This window comes from Asterias amurensis, chromosome 11 (genome assembly GCF_032118995.1).
Source record: "Asterias amurensis chromosome 11, ASM3211899v1".
Classification (NCBI taxonomy): Eukaryota; Metazoa; Echinodermata; class Asteroidea; order Forcipulatida; family Asteriidae; genus Asterias; species Asterias amurensis.
The window spans coordinates 17,242,315-17,261,206 of NC_092658.1; the positions used below are offsets into that span (position 1 = coordinate 17,242,315).

The following is an 18,892-nucleotide window of genomic DNA, read 5'->3' on the forward strand; positions in this document are numbered from 1 at the left end:
CGTCCGGTTGACGGAGACAGAAAGCGAGAGGGCATGGGTTACCACATCGGCCACGCCGACCACAACGGCCACGCCGACCACGCGGGCTGCAGGACGTCCCGGGCCCCTTGGCTAGGTCCTTCTTCGTAGCCCGCTGCTCTTCTTTCTTCGGACTCGTCGTCCCCCGTGCGGTCTCATTTCTTCGAACTGACCGCACCACAGCCTTCAATAAAGACTTCTGGTTGACGTTCAACATCGCTAACACTAGTAACAGAAGTTACAGATACCAAGTTGCTTGTGAAATTATTGTTTCTCAGTGAATTACTGGAAATAAAAATCAAACGATTTGCTCCCTTCGCTGTAAAAACCCGTGCTTACAATACGAACTTCGTTGTTTGTTTGTTTGTGTGTGAACTCCACTAATAAAACAACAAACAACAAAACAGGTTCGAGTCAAGTTGCCACTTCTTATACGCGCGCGTAAGCAACAAGACAATGGTATGCAAATCAGATTTGTTGGTAAAATATATAAAACTACTATATTTTTACCAAAGAGCTTAATGTTGCATTTTTAGCTACAAAAGTATTAGTTTTGTATTCGTGACGTCACAGTTGGAGAACTAGTTACCAAAGATCGATCATAGAGCGCGCGCCGTATGATATGTATTTTTCAACAATAACTTACTCTTTTTTGGATACTTCCGCCTTGCAGGGCAACAATTATTAGCATAAAACCTTACTTGGTAACGAGTAATGGGGAGAGGATGATAGTATACAAAATTGTGAGAAACGGTTCCCTCTGAAGTGGAGTAGGTTTCGAAAAAGAAGTAATTTTCCACGAATTTTATTTTGAGACCTCAGATTTAGAATTTGAGGTCTCTAAGTCTAAGCATCTAAAAGCACACAATTTTGTGTGACAGGGGTGTTTTTTCTTTCATAGATGTCTCGCAACTTCGACGTTCAATTTTGAGCTGAAACTTTCACAATTTGGTCATTTCACGTTCGAAAATAATGACACCAACTACACGTTCGAAAATTTTAGTGGTCAAAATATCTTCGAACGTGTAGCTGGTACATGGACACTAACTACACGTTCGAAAATTTTAATGGTCAAAATAATTTAGCCCGTATAGTTAGTGTCACCGACACAAACTACTCGTTCGAAAATTTTAATGGTAAACATATTTTTGCGCGTGTAGTTCGTGTCACTGGCATGAACTACACGTTCTAAAATTATAATGACCAAAATATTTTTGCTGGTGTAGTTCATGTCAGTGACACGAACTACACGCGCAAAATTATTTTGACCATTAGAATTTACGAACGAGTAGTTCATGTCAGTGACACGAACTACACGCGCAAAAATATGTTTACCATTAAAATTTTCGAACGAGTAGTTCGTGTCAGTGACACTAACTACACGGGCGAAATTATTCTGACCATTAAAATTTTCGAACGAGTAGTTCGTGTCAGTGACATTAACTACACGGACGAAATTATTTTTACCATAATAATTATTGAACGTGTAGTTGGTGTCCATGTACCAACTACATGTTCGAAACAATTTTGACCATTAATATTTTCGAACGTGTAGTTGGTGTCATTTTTTCGAACGGCACCACACGATCTTTATATAGAAATTATGAAAATCATTCATTATATAAAAGTAAATAAATAAACCCGTTCGAAGTTGACAATCATAAATTAAGTTCATTTGAAATTATCATGGTAGTTTTATTCTTAAAATAATTATGCTTAATTATCTTGATCAAATTCAAATCTTTAAAACTTTTCAGAATGGTCATATTCCGTCACATGGGGGCGTACTCTCAAAATCGTCTGCTAATTTTGCAAGATGGCCGACGTTCCAGAAAACGCACCTGAACGTAAGCAAAATTACTTTCCTTTTATTGGTGTCAAGAAGTAACTCAAGTCTTCACAGTTGGTGTATCTCAACATGTGTACAAAAACAACAAACCTGTGAAAATTTGAGCTCAGTCGGTCGTCCAAATTGCGAGATATTTATAATATTAATGAAAGAAAAAACACCATTGAAAATTGATTGTCACACACATACATTTACAAACTTAAAAGGTAAAAGTTGTGTGCTTTCAGATGGTTGATTTCGATCCACCTCAAATTCTAGATCTGATTCCGAGGTCTCGAAATCAAGTTCGTGGAAAATTACTTCTTTCTCGAAAACTGGGAGCTGTTTCTCACAATGTTTTATACTATCAACCTCTCCCCATTTTACTCGTAATCAAGTAAGGTTTTATGCTAATAATTATTTTGAGTAATTAAATTACCAATAGTGTCCACTGCCCAAACCTTCCCCCACCCACAATTGTCAATCCTAACCCAAACCCTACCCCTACCCCTACCCCCACCACCCTACCCCTAACCCTATCAGTATATTTATGATATTCTAACCCTATCCCTACCCAAACCCTATACCATTGTATACCCTCAACCAGAATTTACGATCTTATTGTAAATTGCACGCGGGTTAAAAAAAAACATCAGAAGCGTTGTTGATAAAAAATACGCTCATTTATTATTCATAATTTGTTATAATACAATAAACTATGAAAAAACAACAGTTTAGTGTTGTGTAATTTAGTTTTGTAAATTGATGGCTTCACCACAGGTGGGGCCTGGTGTAAGACAAGGGTTCAGCTAATGAGCCTGGTAGAAACCCAACAATTGATGGGGTAAAAATAGTTATAACTGGCAGTTTTGGCCTTCTAGTTTCCCTGCCGCTCGGACTCGAGTGTTTAGAAGAAAAGGCGGCATAGAAAGGGACCCGTATTGACATTTCAAATTAAGTGCATGAATTTATGTGACGCAATACACATGCCGACAAATTGGGGTCGTTTGCAGACGACAACCTCCGTTGTGCTTTGATGGCGTTCTACGGGCTTGAAATTATCCTCTCAGGTGGGCTATGACATTGGACAAATAAAAATAAAGCTCAAAGTTGTTTTTGGTTTTGTTAATTAAACTAAAATTCTATCTCAAGTCTTCAGTGCGTGAATACATGTATATAGGGTACACGAGGATACGCTTGATTTAAAAGAACTTTTTATCTTTGGAAAGTTTTGGCTAACTAAAAAATAAAACAGTTCGCATCACAACAACAAGCAATTACAAGGACGTCAATTATTCAGTGAATCACACTAGCCCACACCAAATTCATGATCCTCAGCAGAACACTGCACTGCTGACAGTGACATAATATGCGACTGTGTTTATTAAATTAGTAGACACAAAACTAGCGTATTGGTTGTTTATAAGTTGAAGTAACTACTTATCATCAGTCAAATCAGCAATGTTTCATTATTTTATTTTGTCAGAGGATTGATTACTGAAAGCAATTATGCAATTTATGAATAAACTGAAAGGAAGAAAAAATCTGCACAAAATGCTTTTTGAAAAGCTGTGGTGTAGATTAGATTGTCATCAAAAAGCCATCCTTCTTGCTTTTGTTTTGCAGAATGTCCAGGAACACAGAGTGAATTAGCCGGCAAGCAGTCAGCATGTCAGGGCTGTCCAAACCAGGACATTTGTGCAAGTGGGCTACCCGCAGCACCCGACCCAGGTAAACCTAGTGGTAAATGTTGTTGGATAATTTTGTACACATTGAATAACACTTTACTTTATATAGGTCCTTTGCAATGGCCGCCATTGCTGGTGAAATTGGCGCCTGAAAGGCTACGTATCATTGCCCATTGGCTGAGCATGCTGAAGGAGAGGTGATCTGAGAGTCTCGCACACACGTAGGGCCTACACGTGATCACTTTGTGCAGTCCATCTATTTTGGTTAGCAACAATCTACAAATTTCATCCACTATTAAACATCCCAGGAGTCAATCATTGGTATCCCCCCCCCCCCCCCCCCCCCCGAGGAGAACATTTTGGTAGTTTGATTAGCATTATTAATAACGTTTGTTTGTTTTTCTAAACAGCAATTGAGGAAATCCAAGAACGAATGTCTTCTGTAAAGCACAAGATTCTGGTGCTATCGGGGAAAGGAGGGGTTGGCAAGAGCACCTTCACAGCTCATCTGGCGAGAGGGTTGGCAAGAAATGAAGAAACACAGGTATGGTATTTTGAGTGTGATCTACCTGCCACTTTTTGCACTGGATCAGGTATTTTAACCATTTATTGCCGGCAGACCTGTACATAAGCAAAACATGTCAAACATACAAACAGAAGTTTGGTAGACACTTTTTTTTAAAGTTCCACCAGATACTGGATTGGTCTTTAATAATAACTAGTTTATACACCGCACATTTTTACAATAACATACACTCGGGTCATTGGGCCAGTAACATCCCTTTAATTTTTCTCAGGTCCATAGGGAGTATTCAACCCTGAGCCATGGTGCTCGAGTGGCATTTTCAGACACAATATCATCCTCTACCCTCGCAGGTACCCATTTATACCCCTGGGTGAAGAGAAGCAATTATAGTAAAGCATCCTGCTCAAGGAAACAAGTGCCATGACCGGGATTCGAACCCACACTCCGACGATTTAACCACAAGAACTTTAATTTGATTCTCTTAACCGCTCGGCCAAGTCACACCACTATCAGTGTATGACGAGAGGTTTTGATTAACAAACATTGATTTTTTTGTGCGCAGGTGGCAGTATTAGACATTGATATTTGTGGACCATCAATCCCTCGGGTAATGGGTCTTGAAGGAGAGCAAGTTCATCAGAGTGGATCTGGATGGTCACCTGTGGTGAGTCAAACCTGGGCCCATTTTCAAACATAAAATCATTTTTTTTTTAAATTGCGAAGGACGTGGCTACAACGTGTTCGAGAAGCAGGCATGCAAGGGCGCATTCAGCTGCCAGCCACATCAACCCATTATGACCACGGAGCACAGCCAAGATCAAAAGTGTTTGATTTTTTTCCTGAGGGAGGAAAACCGGATAGTCTGAAAAACCCTCGTGGCACAGCAGAGAACCAACGCACAACTCAACTCACATATGGCCCCGACCGGGAATCGAACCGGGGTCACCTTGGTGAGAGGCGAGCGCTTTACGCACAAGCCAACCGTGCCACCATTGCTTGATAATCGGGGATAAAGAATATTATTAAATTTTACGCTTACACCGATGTCTGTAAGTGCTATTTACTCTGTTATTTCCCAAGTTCTGTAATAAAAAAACAGGCATATTTTTCCGCTGGGATTCAAACACATGACCGCAGTCTGAATCCTATATTTTAGCAGGAGCTACATCTGCTTAAATCAGATTTGTCATACACTTCTCAGCATTGCCGAAGTTCATGGCAATGTGTACCCAAGAATTTGGCACTTACCAACCTATACAATGACAAACTTTACATGGAATAAAAACTAGTTCAGCCAGTTTTCACTTCTAGTGTCATCTAGGTAGAAAATGAAAAATTGACTATTGTCATCCATTGTTTCATTTGACAGTATGTTGAAGATAACTTGAGCGTGATGTCAGTTGGGTTTCTCCTGAGCAGTCCAGATGATGCAGTTATATGGAGAGGCCCGAAGAAAAATGGTAGAGTGTTAAGCAGAAGCTATGCTTACTAGGAATCTTAACATTGAACTATCAAGTTTTCTTGGTTTACCCTGAAAAATAAAAAACATATGTTTACCTGCTGCACAAAAAGTACACTTGATGGTTATCCATTTAAGTATTTTGTGTTTCACTGCTCAACATCTTTCTGACTTTGTGTCCCAATTGTTTCTATTAGAGAGCAGAAAACATTGTTTCATAGTTAAGCTATTCAGAAATGGTTAAGAAACGCATTTGAACTGGAAATCTTTGCCCCCAGGATGGGACGTGAAGTTGTTGGTCCCGCGTATTGTGTAAAGCCCGTAAAAGAACCCAGTGCATTTATCGAAAAGAGAAGGGGTCCCCCCGGGTGTTCCTGGTTTGATTGGCAGCACATTGCACCACAGCACCATGTGAACCGTTACATTGTGCTATGTTAACGGAGTATACATGTAGGTCTCATAATTCAAAAGTAGTCCCACATGCCTTACTGAAAAATTACTGAATATTAAAGCACCATGAGCGTCACTGAGTGACGGATATGAGTGCGCTATTATTATTATCATTAACAAGCATTGTGTTTGTTGTTGATTTCAGGTCTTATTAAACAGTTCCTGCGTGATGTGGATTGGGGCGATACCGACTACCTTATAGTAGACACCCCACCAGGGACATCTGATGAACACCTGTCTATTGTACAATATCTCAGCTGTACCAATGTAGACGGGGCAGTGCTTGTTACTACACCACAGGTAAACACTGCTTTTTCATGTTAAACTATGTTGGGAACAGTGATTCAATTTGGGGAGTAACAAGTGTGCATAAAACTAACAGTTGCCATGTACGCTTCCATTAATTGACCCAACTCACCTGAGTTAAAGGATGTCATGGCTGAGCGGTTTAGAATCCAGGTCATGACACTTGTGAGGTGCCCTAACTGGGGTGCGTTCCACTTGCACAAACAGATCAAAACTGTTTGGGCAAACTTTTTTTATTGCTGGAACGTTTGGTTGCATGCTTTGTGATGTCAATACAGCAGCGCTCTGTAACATCATGTGTATTAGTTGTTTGTAACGTTGGTTTTTGCTGTATTGTGGGTATACTTCAGTCCTCTTTTGCATATCATGACATCAAAAAGTAAATTTTTTATTTCAACTCTACCTGACTGCGTTATCAACCACCGAAAACACTAGAACCCAAAACACTAGAACTATTTTCATGACAAATAATATTATCTACGTACCCACTAGCACCTTAGAAGTGCGTTCACCTTGGCGGTGCTCAGCTTGTTCCAGTCGAAATTGTTGGCTAACATCTGAAATGATGACGCACGAGGAATGCACCCCTGTGTGATTCAACTACAAATGATAACTTCAAATTATTCCTTATCCAAGCTATGCATCAATGCAGACAATGGGATAAATCAACTTTTAAAATTTTGGTTATAAGTATAAATTTCTCTTTTTTTCTGCAACTCTGTTGTAACTGTAGGAAATCTCTTTGATGGACGTTCGTAAGGAAATCACATTCTGTAAGAAGGTCAACTTGCCAATCTTGGGAGTTGTTGAAAACATGAGCGGTTTCGTCTGCCCCAAATGCAAAGTGAGTACCAAACTGCAATTTCAGTTCTTTATTTATTTATTTATTTATTTATAACATTTCTGTGCCTAGTGTACATCAAATAAAACTAATATTAATGGTAAAGTATTATATAGCACCTTAAGCCTGGTTCATACTTCCTGCAAATGCGTACAAAAATTTGACGTCAAAGTCCTCTTTTCGCTGCAAATGTTCGTGATAGTTGAACACATTTCCACTGTTGCAAATTATTTGTTGCGAATTTGTGGCGTCAAAATGTCGATCAGCATTCACAGGAAGCATGAGCTGGGCTTAATGCGAGGGCCTCAAGGCACTTTACAGATGAAAAAAAGTAGCAAAAACTTAAGTTAAACAGCAAAAGCCAAAATACAATTCAAAAGAGACAAGTTAGGAAAAAGGTCTACAGTAAAATTAGTCAAAGCCTAAAATAACAAGTACTTTAAAGGCACTGCACATCATTGGTAATTACTCAAAATAATTTTTAGCATAAAAACTTACTTGGTAACAAGCAATGGAGAGCTAATGATAGTATAAGACATTGTGAGAAAAGACTGGCTCTGAAGTAACATAGTTTTTGAGGAAGAGGTTATTTCAGGCATTCGATGGGAAAAGGTTTTTTTTTTTAATAAAGACTCACTTAGCTATATTTAAGACTGATTTCCACTGTGGTCCTGCATTCATCAATGCATTTTTGATTTGTATTTACTACTGGCTCAACTTATTTTATAGCACACCTCTTGCTGGTTGTTGTTCTGGTCAACTGAACCCGGTCACATTAGTTAATTTTTCTATTTTATTATACTTCACACTTGCAAAATACTAAAAGGAATTAAATGATCTAAGAATTCTAACATTAGTACTATGACTGAGAAAACAAAGATAAATACAAAGATTTAAATTGTATAAAATACCAAACCAGTGAGTAGCATGGAGTAATAGTTGACCAACACCTATTCAAAAACACAGACATCCTTCAACAACAACAACTGTCAACTAATAACTGCCCTTCTGATAAAAAAAAAGGGAGGCATGAAAATCTTTCATGGTAATTTTTAGATATTTATCTAACATTTTTTTATTTGTGTTTAATAACGTAAAAGTTTATAAATTCCTGTACCAAACATGTACGTAGGTCAACCCTTGTACTTTCGTCCGCTTTTCAAAAGGACAAATATCATGATTGCAAGGGGCACCGCCACCAGGGCCCAATTTCATAAAGCCTACAGTCAGCACAAAAACTTACAAAGCTTTTGCTCGTCAAAATAGGTGGCCATTCAGAATAGCATTTGGTTACCATATCTGTGACTGACTGCATGGTACCCCTACCATTTCTTGCTGAGCCAAGTTGCAGAATATTCTGTTTAACAGCTTCATTAAATTGAGCCCAGGTTGGCACACCCCTCAAACATTAACTAATCTATGACAACAATTTAATAAATATACATTAGATAATAATTCATATTGACGTTACAGCTCTCCTTTCGCAGCGATATTCGCAAGTGATTTGAGTAGAGTTGAAGTGCTGCAAAGTATTCGTTGCGAATTTGTGATGTCAATATTCACTTCGCATTCGGAGGAAGTATGAACCGGGCTTAAATATAAAAAACCAGCCACTTCTTACACATTTGCTCATCTAATAGATGAGAGAAGAGCTTAAGGTACAAGGCCTCAATGAGTGTCTGTATTGCTCAACCAACAAATTTGTGCAACAAGGGTGTGTCCCCCCCCCCCCCTGGACTTAAAGTTATTGTACCCAAACCAAATTACTGAAGGACATTTTTGTTTTCAATGTTTGAAATGTTTATAAAAGTCAGAGAAAGTGGACATTAACTACCGATCTGCATTAAGCAATAACACATGTCACATTTGGTTAAACATCAGGGCCAAATTTTGTAGCGCTGCTTAGCGGCCGATTTTGTGCTGTTTGTTTTCAATTTCATAGCGCTGCTAACCGTAAGCACACAAGAAGGCATGCTAACCTTCCGGTGCTTACCTTACGAAAATAAATGACGTCACAATACAAATCAATGGTGAACGCGTAATGTATGTATGGCCGCCAAATTTTTCTGCTACAGTAAGCACAAAAATTTGCTTACCGTTAAGCAGCTCAATCAAATTGCGCCTAGGGCAACCATTCATTCTACCTCTGTCCCTCAAATTCAACCATCTGCCCCCATGAAGCATCAGTCCTGTGGTATATACCACTCCAGTGCTCTATTTGTGCCCAGTGGAAGAGAAAGCCATTTCGCATTGATACGACTTAGGAATGGCACTAGCTTGTTTAACTCCTTCCTGAAATCCCTCATGTGTAAGCCCTCAACATGTTGCATAGCCTGCTTGAAAGATAGGATATCATCAAGCGGAGGTATATCAAGGCCACCAGCCATCATGGCTGCTCGTAGGTACACCATGAACCACTCGCTGTTGTCACGATACTCCATCTGATTTCTGATAGCCCAAGGTGAGGACAGCTGCCTTCCCGTGTCTCTTCTGTACAGCTGCATCGTCTTATCACTGGAATCCATCTTGAAAAGAGCATCTGGGATCAGAAAAAGCCAGTCCTGCAACTCGGTGACTATCACTGCATTTCTGTTGCAAGCATTCAGGAGTGGTCTGAATATCTGAAGAAGTTTGCAGATGCCGACTCTGTCGGCTAGAGTGGACGTGAAGATCCTGTCGTAGTCCACCATGCCGAGGGTCTTATGGGCGTCCGGGACCTCTAAGCAGCTACTGACCAAGAGGTGAATCTGAAGCCTTCCTTGAGTGAAGAGGGCTTTTGCTTTTTGCAGGAGATCTACCACGTATGCATGGTACATCCCTATCACTGAGGAGCTGGGGGTATGTGCGTGCTGCTTGACTTGATTGCAGTCCCAGGCTGAGAAGGGTGTAAATGAGGGTCCAATACAGTACTTGAACATAAGCTTCCTTTCCGTTGTCGTGCTTAAAAATTCATCTCTCACAGTTGATTCTTCCAACACGGGTCCTGTCAAGGTTGGATTGTCATAGGGTAGGTCACTCTTCTTGGCGTCATCCGGAAGGAACAAACCACGGTCCAGCCACTGTCCAACAGAAATGCCTTCCGTTTCTGAGAGACTCTCCTGATAGAACTTGAATTCATGGATAAATTGTCGATCTTGTTGCGCAAACCATTCCCGACGCTGTTGGCTGAGGTTGATGGACGACCTGTCGATGCGTTTACATGAAAGGGAATACCATAGCTTCCAGATATCACGTATCTTATCAAGATCTGCATTGCTGATAATTACTAGTCCACCAACAAGCTCCTGGAGTCTCTCAGCGTTGATTTCCAGAAGGTCCTTTAAGCTTCTCTGTAGCAGCTTATAATCTTTCTTTGAAATGTGTAGTGAATACCAGATGGTGGCCAAGCTGGAAGCAAGGCCTTCCTCGCCTTCTTCACGTATCAACATAAAGAGAAACAGGACGTTTCTGGCCATCACAGAAGGTTCAACATCATTTAGTGTGATGTGGAGTTTCCCTTGATATTCTGCTGGCAGGGAAGCAGCCGTCAAAATGGTGTTGCGCAGATTCCCACATCCTGTCGACAGAACGTGGAAGTCACATTCTAATACTTCTCTTCTACCTACAGCACAAGCCATTTCGTTGTCTGCAAGTTGTAGGAAGTCGCATGCCATCTTGTTTCCAAAGTATTTGGACACTTCTGCACGCCATTTAGCATCCTGTGAGTTGTTAGCATAATCTTGAGCTTTAAAATTGTAGATTTGATTCAGTCCTGCGACAGCACTTTGAATGCATCTTTTGATGGTCTTGCAGTGAAGCTTATGATTTGAGTGGTCCTTCCTTTGGCATGACACATTGCAGTACCATGCCGTGCTGCATCCAGCACACTGAAAATAAAGGATGCGGATGGATTCAGCAATGAAAATGGGTATAAATGGATACCTGCAAGGGTTGACATTGTGTACAAAAAAGCATTTGGAGCGCCACGGCAGCTCAGGGCTGTATACTCCTCAGGGAGCTGAGAAAGATTAAAGGAATGTTATTGGCCCAGTGACCAGCAGCTGATTTCTGGAAACACTAGGATTAATTCTATCATGTGTTGCTTGTCGTAACTTAGGATGGGTTCAATACGTTCTAATGCCTATGGTTACGGAAATTAACTCGTCCTGTATTAAGTCCTGGAAGAGTTTGGTGAAATCGACGGCACGGCACTAGTATACAAATATTGACTGCTTCGAGTGCTATGGTTAAAACTATGACTCCCGAGGTGATCCCCGGAGCGTTCTATTTTCCCGAGGCGAAGCCGAGGGAAAATAGAACGCTATGGGGATCACCGAGGGAGTCATAGTTTTAACCATTGCACGAGTAAAAGCAGTCAATATTTGTTTTATAACACCCCAAACATTTCTAAATACTGTACTATTATTATTAAGTTACAGACCTGAATGCTACAATCCACGGACGACGCGAATACAGATTGCAAAAACTTTTACTGTGCTGCATGTAGAGTGTCGTGCAATCCGAAATGGTTACAGACTATTAATTTATTATCCTCGTACACGCAACGGACGTCTGGGTACTGCACGCCATGTGCTAGTCTTCGGACTAGCGCACGGCAAACCGACGCACTATCACACGGCCGTCGTCTAGCAAAACTAAGACATGTCATGTGATGCGCTCTAAACCAATGAGCAGGCAGAATACTTGTAAGGGGTGTTATAATTATTATTATTAATACATCAGTGGTATAACTTTAATAATATATTATTTTTCCAAGAAACATAAGAGTATACTGCGGATACAGCATTACAGTTTTCTCAAGATTACTTTTTTGTTATCATACCAAGTGATACATGTACCTTAAATAATTATAAAAACTAATTATTATTGTATTTTTGTTTTGTTGATTGTGCATCATGTTTCCTTGTGACGACAATACTCATGTTTAATTTGGTTTTAAGTTCTATTACACCGATGTGTGTTAGCACTGTATTCTTAGTACTTTCCAGAGTTCTGTGAAGCAAAATCACAGCCATACTGAGTAAACAGTGCTTACACACATCGGTGGAAGGGTAGTAAAACCAAATAATATGCCTCATCCCGATGCAAATTTAACATCAATTAAATATTCATGTACCTGCTTTTGGTCACCTTCTTTCTTGCAATAAGTGCATGTTTTGGGTCCAAATATTTGGCATTCAACAGCACCATGTCTTACTAGGTCCCGCTTTTGGCATAAGTTGCTGCAGTAAACGGCCTTGTTGCAGCGATCACATCGCACCACACAATCAGGGAGGGCTTTCTCACAACGCCAACAGTGGCCTGGCTTTACGTCCATGTTTTTCAGCTCTGAAAAATAATAATACACTCTCTTAAAACTGTGAATCTATGTCCAAAAATAAACCACAAAAGAGAAGAATTAAAGCAATCTGCGTTGGTCAAAAAATAACGGAGGATTGCAGTTTACACAGGGCTCAATTTTTTCCCCAAAAAATTTCACCCTGTTATTTGCTGGTTTATCCATACTGATTTAGCTTGAACGCATCACATAGGGCCTATGTAATAATCATACCCTAAGAACACAAATATTTTATTTATTTCATCTTTATACACCAAGTACTATTTCTCAAAATAAAATAAAACACCAATGACACAATCAAGAATACTCATACTGCTGCTTCCCATTGCATTGAGCCTGAATCCAAAAAGCTATTAGTGATAATATGTCCTAATTTGGGATTTTACCCATACACCGATGTGTGTATCACAGGCAATTAACATTTATTACATTGTTGTAGCACCCACTGCCAAGATGTAGGATTCAAACTGCTTCTAGCTACCGGGCAATCTTGGTGGTGTAGTTGGTACACTACTCTAGAACTGCAAAGATCCCTGGTTCGAATCTCAGGAAAGTACTGAGTACACAGTGCTAACACACATTGGTGTATGGGTGAAACCAAATTAATATGTTTTTTTTTCCTGATAAACATCATTTATTAAATGAAAATATGAGTGTTCAGCATTCGGGAACTTACCTTCAATGAATCTCAAAATACCAAGTTGTCAGATGAAAACGTTGTTGAATGAAGACCGCTTATTTAACCACTTGCGCACTCTGCATCTAAATGCAGACAGCCTGTTGGTTTTATACTCAATGTCAATACAATGAAGTAATTTCACACAATGTGGGATTGCAAAAGGCCACCACTATGTCATGTAGATTGTACAGCTATTACTCAATTACTGGGATAATGTACATGTCCTTGAACGTATTTCACATAGTGAAGGATTTCAAACTGGTGTCAAACATCTCTGTGCAATTTAACATGCAAGTCTTATTGCATAGTGAGGGAGTTTCCCCAATATGAGAAATACACATTGAACCACTTTATTTACAGTACACGTACCATTAAAGGTACATATCTGGACCTTTTTTTACAATGTCATAGCACGAGTTGTTGCCAACGGAGGGTGGAAAACTATGGAAAGCCATAAATGCGAATGAAAAACAGGTAGCTACAGTTCGTAACAAAATTACAAAAATATTAAGCATGAAATCATGGGAGGTGTTTTATGTAATTGACAGTTTGCAAAAAATGTTGAGGTTGTTCTCTTAACACAACTGAATGTTTTGCAAACATTCGCCCATTCCATGCCAACCAGCGCGATTTATTTACCAACAGAGAAAGGTCTATAGGCTTAATGCTGCATGGAGGTAACCATGGTAACGGATGCAGTTACCTTGTTACCAATGAGGAAATACCATGGTCAAAGCTTCTTGCCATTAACTATCTTTTGCGATTAAATAAAAAAATGCAGTCAACATTGCCTTTAAAGGTAGCAGTTTCGTCACGTATCAGTCAATTCGACATGTTTAGACAAGTTTACTGTCAGAGCCAAAGGTGGTGAATATTTGTACTTTGCATGAGTGCTTTTATTGTGTGTTTTCAAGGGTACATGTAGCTTTGGAGTCACGGCAAACCTTGAACTTGTGGGTGTGTCATATTAACCCCTATAGAGACCAATCATTTATATAATCATCACCATAAAAAAATTACTCCTTTTTTATTTAGAGAAAATTTTCCCATACATTCCAAGAAAATAATTGTTAAGCAACACAAATAATATATGGGTTTAATTTGGAACTGTAGATTTTTTGGAAAAATGGAAACATTTGGACATGTTCATTTTAGTGAATTTCTTTTTCTTTAACCTCTTGCATAAGTTGTCAAATGTTGTAGCCATTTGTGGCTGCTATGGGCAATTTGGTACAGGTCACTTGTAGACTCTACATTCTCTGAAGGGGGACACTTGAGTTTAATTTGTGCATTGTGAGCGCAGTTTTCAAATTGAAACAATTGTATTAAAGACAGTGGACACTATTGGTAATTGTCAAAGACTAGTCTTCACAGTTGGTGTATCTCAACATATGCATGCAATAACCTGTGAAAATTTGAGCTCAATTGGTCGTCAAAGTTGTGAGATAGTAATGAAAGAAAAACCACCCTTGTCCCACTAAGTTGTGTGCTTTCAGATGGTTGATTTCGAGACCTCAATCTCTAAACTTGAGGTCTCGAAATCAAATTCGTGGAAAATTACTTCTTTCTCGAAAACTACATCACTTCAGAGGGAGCCGTTTCTTACAATGTTTAATACTATCAACCTCTCCCCTAACTTGTTGCCAAGTAAGGTTTTATGCTGATAATTATTTTGAGGAATTACCAATAGTGTCCACTGGCTTTAAACATTACTCATTAATTATACTTTAAACAGATTATTTTGTTTTACTGTTAATTACGACAGTTTTTATTTTGATTATTTGTATTGTTGTTTTCTCTACACAGAATGAATCTCAAATTTTCCCTCCTACAACTGGTGGTGCAGAAAAAATGGCAGACGATCTCAAAATACCATTCCTCGGCAAACTGCCTCTTGATCCAAGAATAGGTAAATTATGTTTGTTTGTATTTCCATTTTCTCTCTTTGTCTGTTAAAGGGTACTTGTTTTGACACAAAACAAAATGTCCACAGATTTACTTTAAACTTACACTGTTTGTAGTACTTCCCTTAAAATGTTACCTGCTGAAGTGTTGTACATAGTTTTTTAGAAATGAGTAAAAAATTGTCACATATTGTTTAAGGATGTACAACATATTTATCAGTACTAGTATTTAAATGACTCTTTCTGAAAATATCACTCTGTGATTTTCACTTTTTTGTGCAAAAACTTGACGACTAATAAAGCTGAAACTTCTACAAGTAAATAATATTACATACAGTGAGTAGTGAATCATATCATGGCCAATCAAAATTGATCTACAAAAGATATCAAAACCCTATAACAGACAAGACACTCTCAGTAAACAAGATATATTTCCAAGAATGTTGGGGTCATGGGTTCGAATCCCTCTTTGCATGTGGATTTTATTTCAACACAGGACTGTGGAAAACACCGAGTATTCAGTGCATATGAATCATCAAGGTGTGGGTTCGAATCCCGGTCATGACACTTTTGTTATTGAGCAAGACATTTAACTATAATTGCTTCTCTTCACTGAGGGATAAAAATGGGTACCTGTGAGGGCAGATATGGTTCTTGTGATTGATTTAGCTGAGTAGCGCATATTTGTTGCACATGCTGTATACTCCCCAGGGAGCTTAGGTTTAAGAAATAAAATAAATTGTCCAGTGATCAGGGGCAACAATGTGTAAAGCGCAACAATCATTCGTTGGAGTTGCGCTATATGAAAGCCAATTTTATTATTATTATTAAGTACTGTGCTTATTGAATTTGTTTGCCCCTGTTTTTAGGTAAATGTTGTGACGAGGGTAAATCTTTTTTTGAGGAGGTGCCAGACTCTCCTGCTACACATGCATACCTGTCTATCATCAACAGTGAGTACCTCCATCCCTTGTGTCTTTATCTCTAGTGCAAATTTAACATCTATTAAATCATTGTGGTTCCAAATGCTAAAATAAAAGATCAAACTGCCTCTAGCTACTGAGCAATCTCTGGATGGCAAAGGTCGTGGGTTTGAATCCCACCGAGTATACAGTGTAAGGGTAAAACCAAATGAAATCCCTTGTTTCTTTATCCTTTACATTGCTAAGATAAAGGAATTGCATCTAGCCATCGGGCAATCTCGGTGGGTCTAGTTGGTAAGACATCTGCTCTAGATTGGCAAAGGTCGTTGGTTCGAATCCCACCCCAGTAATATGCCTGTGATTTTGTTGACCTAACTCAGGAATGCTTAGTAGACAGTGCTCGAACACATTTGTGTAAGGGTACAAACAAACAAATCTCCTTGTTTGTAATGAAATGATTGGTCCACGTTAATTGGAAAACAACACTCTACTAAAAAAGGACAAGACATTCACCAAAAGTACAAAATCTACACAACGTAACCAAAATTACTATTCTCCAACAACTAAATAGTTAGAAGTACACAATATAATAGCTCAGTATTATAACAGTATTTGTCATGGAATAAAGTAACTTCACCAAGCCACTTAACAAAACAAACAAACTGTAGCTACAACATCGCCTGTGTGCTGTATGCGCACGGACATCACCATGATGATGATGATGGTCACTGGTCACAACATGGCATTTAGAGATACAGAGCTGCCTACTCCCCTAAGGTAACCCTGAAAATAAACCTGTCCATGTTCTGATGAACAAGCTTGAAAATCTCCCTGATTATGCCGACAGGCAGAATAAATTAGTATTTGAGTTCATGCTACACCATTTCTTGTCTACATATATGTTTAAGAACTATTTCAAATATGGCTGTATAATAAGTCCTGTTTTTATTGGCACTATGATGGAGAGGCCAAATGCACACATCATTGTAAGCCAAATGAGACTCCCTTAGTTGCTAACATTGTAATTTAACTAACCCAGTTTCTTTTATTCTGCTTTTTCAATAAAGAACTAAAAAGTGCCTGCCAGAAGGACAACCAAGGAGGGGAAAACAACATGGACTGCTCATGATACCGCCGCCACAGTCCATTCCTCTTTGCTTTCAACTGCCCCAACCCCAATCTATCTTTACCCAGACCCATTAACTAAAGTAATAGAGCACACACAAAAAGTGCACACTGACTGAAAAGTCGGAGCAGAACAAACCTGCTCTTCTCAGAGCCAACACTACTCACAAAAGAGTTTTTTTACATGGTGTCACCGCAAACCTTACTTACTAAGCATTTTTCCATCATGGATACCACTAATTCTTATCTCTTTAAAAATAATTAGTGCCTGTCTTCCAGTTATTTGTTTTTCTTTTCTTGAGACCAAGTAAAATAATAGATAAATAAATTATTTACTTTTAAGAGTACGGCATGAAGTTTTAAAGTCGAGCCCAGCCTCCGCTTCTAGGATTGCTAGGGTGCCTTCTGTTTTACTCCCACTCACTCCATAAATGACTAGGGCATAAACTGTCTTTTGCAAAAAGGCACTGGACACTTGGTAATTGTCAGTATCCTCACTTTGTGTATCCCAACATCATGCATACAAAATTGTAGTGCTTTGCTTTCAGATGCATAAGAAAGGCTGCAGGCCTTAAGTCTTTCTCAGATTCAAAAACAATGTTTTAGACTAACAAAAGCTCTCAGTTGCTCATTACCAAGTAAGTTTTTATGCTAATATATATTTTGAGTAATTAAAAAACATGTCAAGTTCCTTTAAAACAAGAAGCATTTGAACTATGTTTCAGTCATCCTGTGTGGCAATGGTTGATTCTATTCTGAATTGTAGTATGTTATGTTATTCTGGTTTAAAAGCAGTGGACACTATTGGTAGTTACTTAAAATAATTATCATCATAAAACCTTTCTTGATTACAAGTAATGGGAGAGGTTGATGGTATAAAACATTGTGAGAAACAGCTCCCTCTGAAATGACGTAGTTTTCGAGAAAGAAGTAATTTTCCACGAATTTGATTTCGAGACCTCAAGTTTAGAATTTGAGGTCTCGAAATCAAGCGTCAGAAAGCACACAATTTCGTGTGACAAGGGTGTTTTTTCTTTCATTATTATCTCGCAATTTGAGCTCAAATTTTCACAGGTTTGTTATTTTATGCATATGTTGAGATACACCAACTGTGAAGACTAGTCTTTGACAATTACCAATAGTGTCCACTGTCTTTAATCTATTTTAGAGAAGTTTTGCTACATTGTGCCACTCTTGAAGGTTTACGTTTGGTAATCACTCTTTAAAATTAATGCCAATACCAACTATTGGTTAGAAGCCTGCAGCACCTTTCTTTTGAATCTGAGAAGAGTTACGGCGGTAACACTTTCCAGATTGACTATTTCTTGTATAGGGATTATTATTTCTGCGTGAACATACTCGCTCCAGATTTTCGGCGAGATCTAAAAAAAAACACGACTATCTTCCGAAATGAAATTTTTACACAGGTTGATTTTCTTGTGTACATCAACATTTATATGTGTCTTAAAAAATTACCGGTTTCAAAAACAAAAGTTATACATTGCTTTTGACTACAGCTACCTTAGTATTGTGATCATCTTGTATGTTAATTTTTCTCATTTAACATAATGTACACCATACTATAACAATGTGTTAATAATAAAAATAAAAAAATATATCGACATGAAAATTACTACAAAGTTTTGTTGTTTCTCGTTTGTTTAAAACAACCCTCCCCCACTCCTAGAATAGAGTTGCATTCCACTAAAATAACAACAATGCTGGTGAATAATAATGAGCACCCACGTATTTGGATGGGCTGTGAAATCAATTATGCTGTAGAGATGCTGTAGGCCTATGGGCTGTA

The 18,892-nt window shown here is 38.7% G+C and overlaps 2 protein-coding genes across 2 annotated transcripts; one reads left to right on the forward strand and one right to left on the reverse strand.

Annotated features, from left to right (window-relative positions):
• Nucleotides 1-1,784: 1,784 nt before the first annotated feature.
• Nucleotides 1,785-18,702, forward strand: LOC139944300 (cytosolic Fe-S cluster assembly factor nubp1-A-like). The gene is made up of 10 exons (XM_071941290.1): nucleotides 1,785-1,865; nucleotides 3,473-3,577; nucleotides 3,945-4,078; nucleotides 4,623-4,724; nucleotides 5,430-5,520; nucleotides 6,115-6,269; nucleotides 7,009-7,119; nucleotides 14,940-15,042; nucleotides 15,907-15,990; nucleotides 17,028-18,702. Exons 1-10 carry the CDS (start codon nucleotides 1,835-1,837, stop codon nucleotides 17,087-17,089), a joined length of 978 nt encoding a protein of 325 aa, XP_071797391.1. The 5' UTR covers nucleotides 1,785-1,834; the 3' UTR covers nucleotides 17,090-18,702.
• Nucleotides 7,189-13,397, reverse strand: LOC139944299 (uncharacterized). Its single transcript, XM_071941289.1, has 3 exons — nucleotides 13,131-13,397; nucleotides 12,233-12,444; nucleotides 7,189-10,982 (listed from the first exon to the last, which is right to left on the reverse strand). The coding sequence occupies exons 2-3, from the start codon at nucleotides 12,431-12,433 to the stop codon at nucleotides 9,300-9,302; spliced, it is 1,884 nt and encodes a 627-aa protein (XP_071797390.1). The 5' UTR covers nucleotides 12,434-12,444; nucleotides 13,131-13,397; the 3' UTR covers nucleotides 7,189-9,299.
• Nucleotides 18,703-18,892: the final 190 nt, after the last annotated feature.

Excerpts from the sequence above, each read along its gene's own strand:
- LOC139944300 (XM_071941290.1), top strand. The coding sequence starts at position 1,835 with ATGGCCGACGTTCCAGAAAACGCACCTGAAC. Across the intron at positions 4,725-5,429 it reads GATCTGGATGGTCACCTGTG|TATGTTGAAGATAACTTGAG; the intron begins GTGAGTCAAACC and ends TTCATTTGACAG. Across the intron at positions 6,270-7,008 it reads TGCTTGTTACTACACCACAG|GAAATCTCTTTGATGGACGT; the intron begins GTAAACACTGCT and ends TTGTAACTGTAG.
- LOC139944299 (XM_071941289.1), bottom strand. The coding sequence starts at position 12,433 with ATGGACGTAAAGCCAGGCCACTGTTGGCGTTGTGAGAAAGCCCTCCCT. Across the intron at positions 10,983-12,232 it reads AAGAAGGTGACCAAAAGCAG|TGTGCTGGATGCAGCACGGC; the intron begins GTACATGAATAT and ends CTTTATTTTCAG.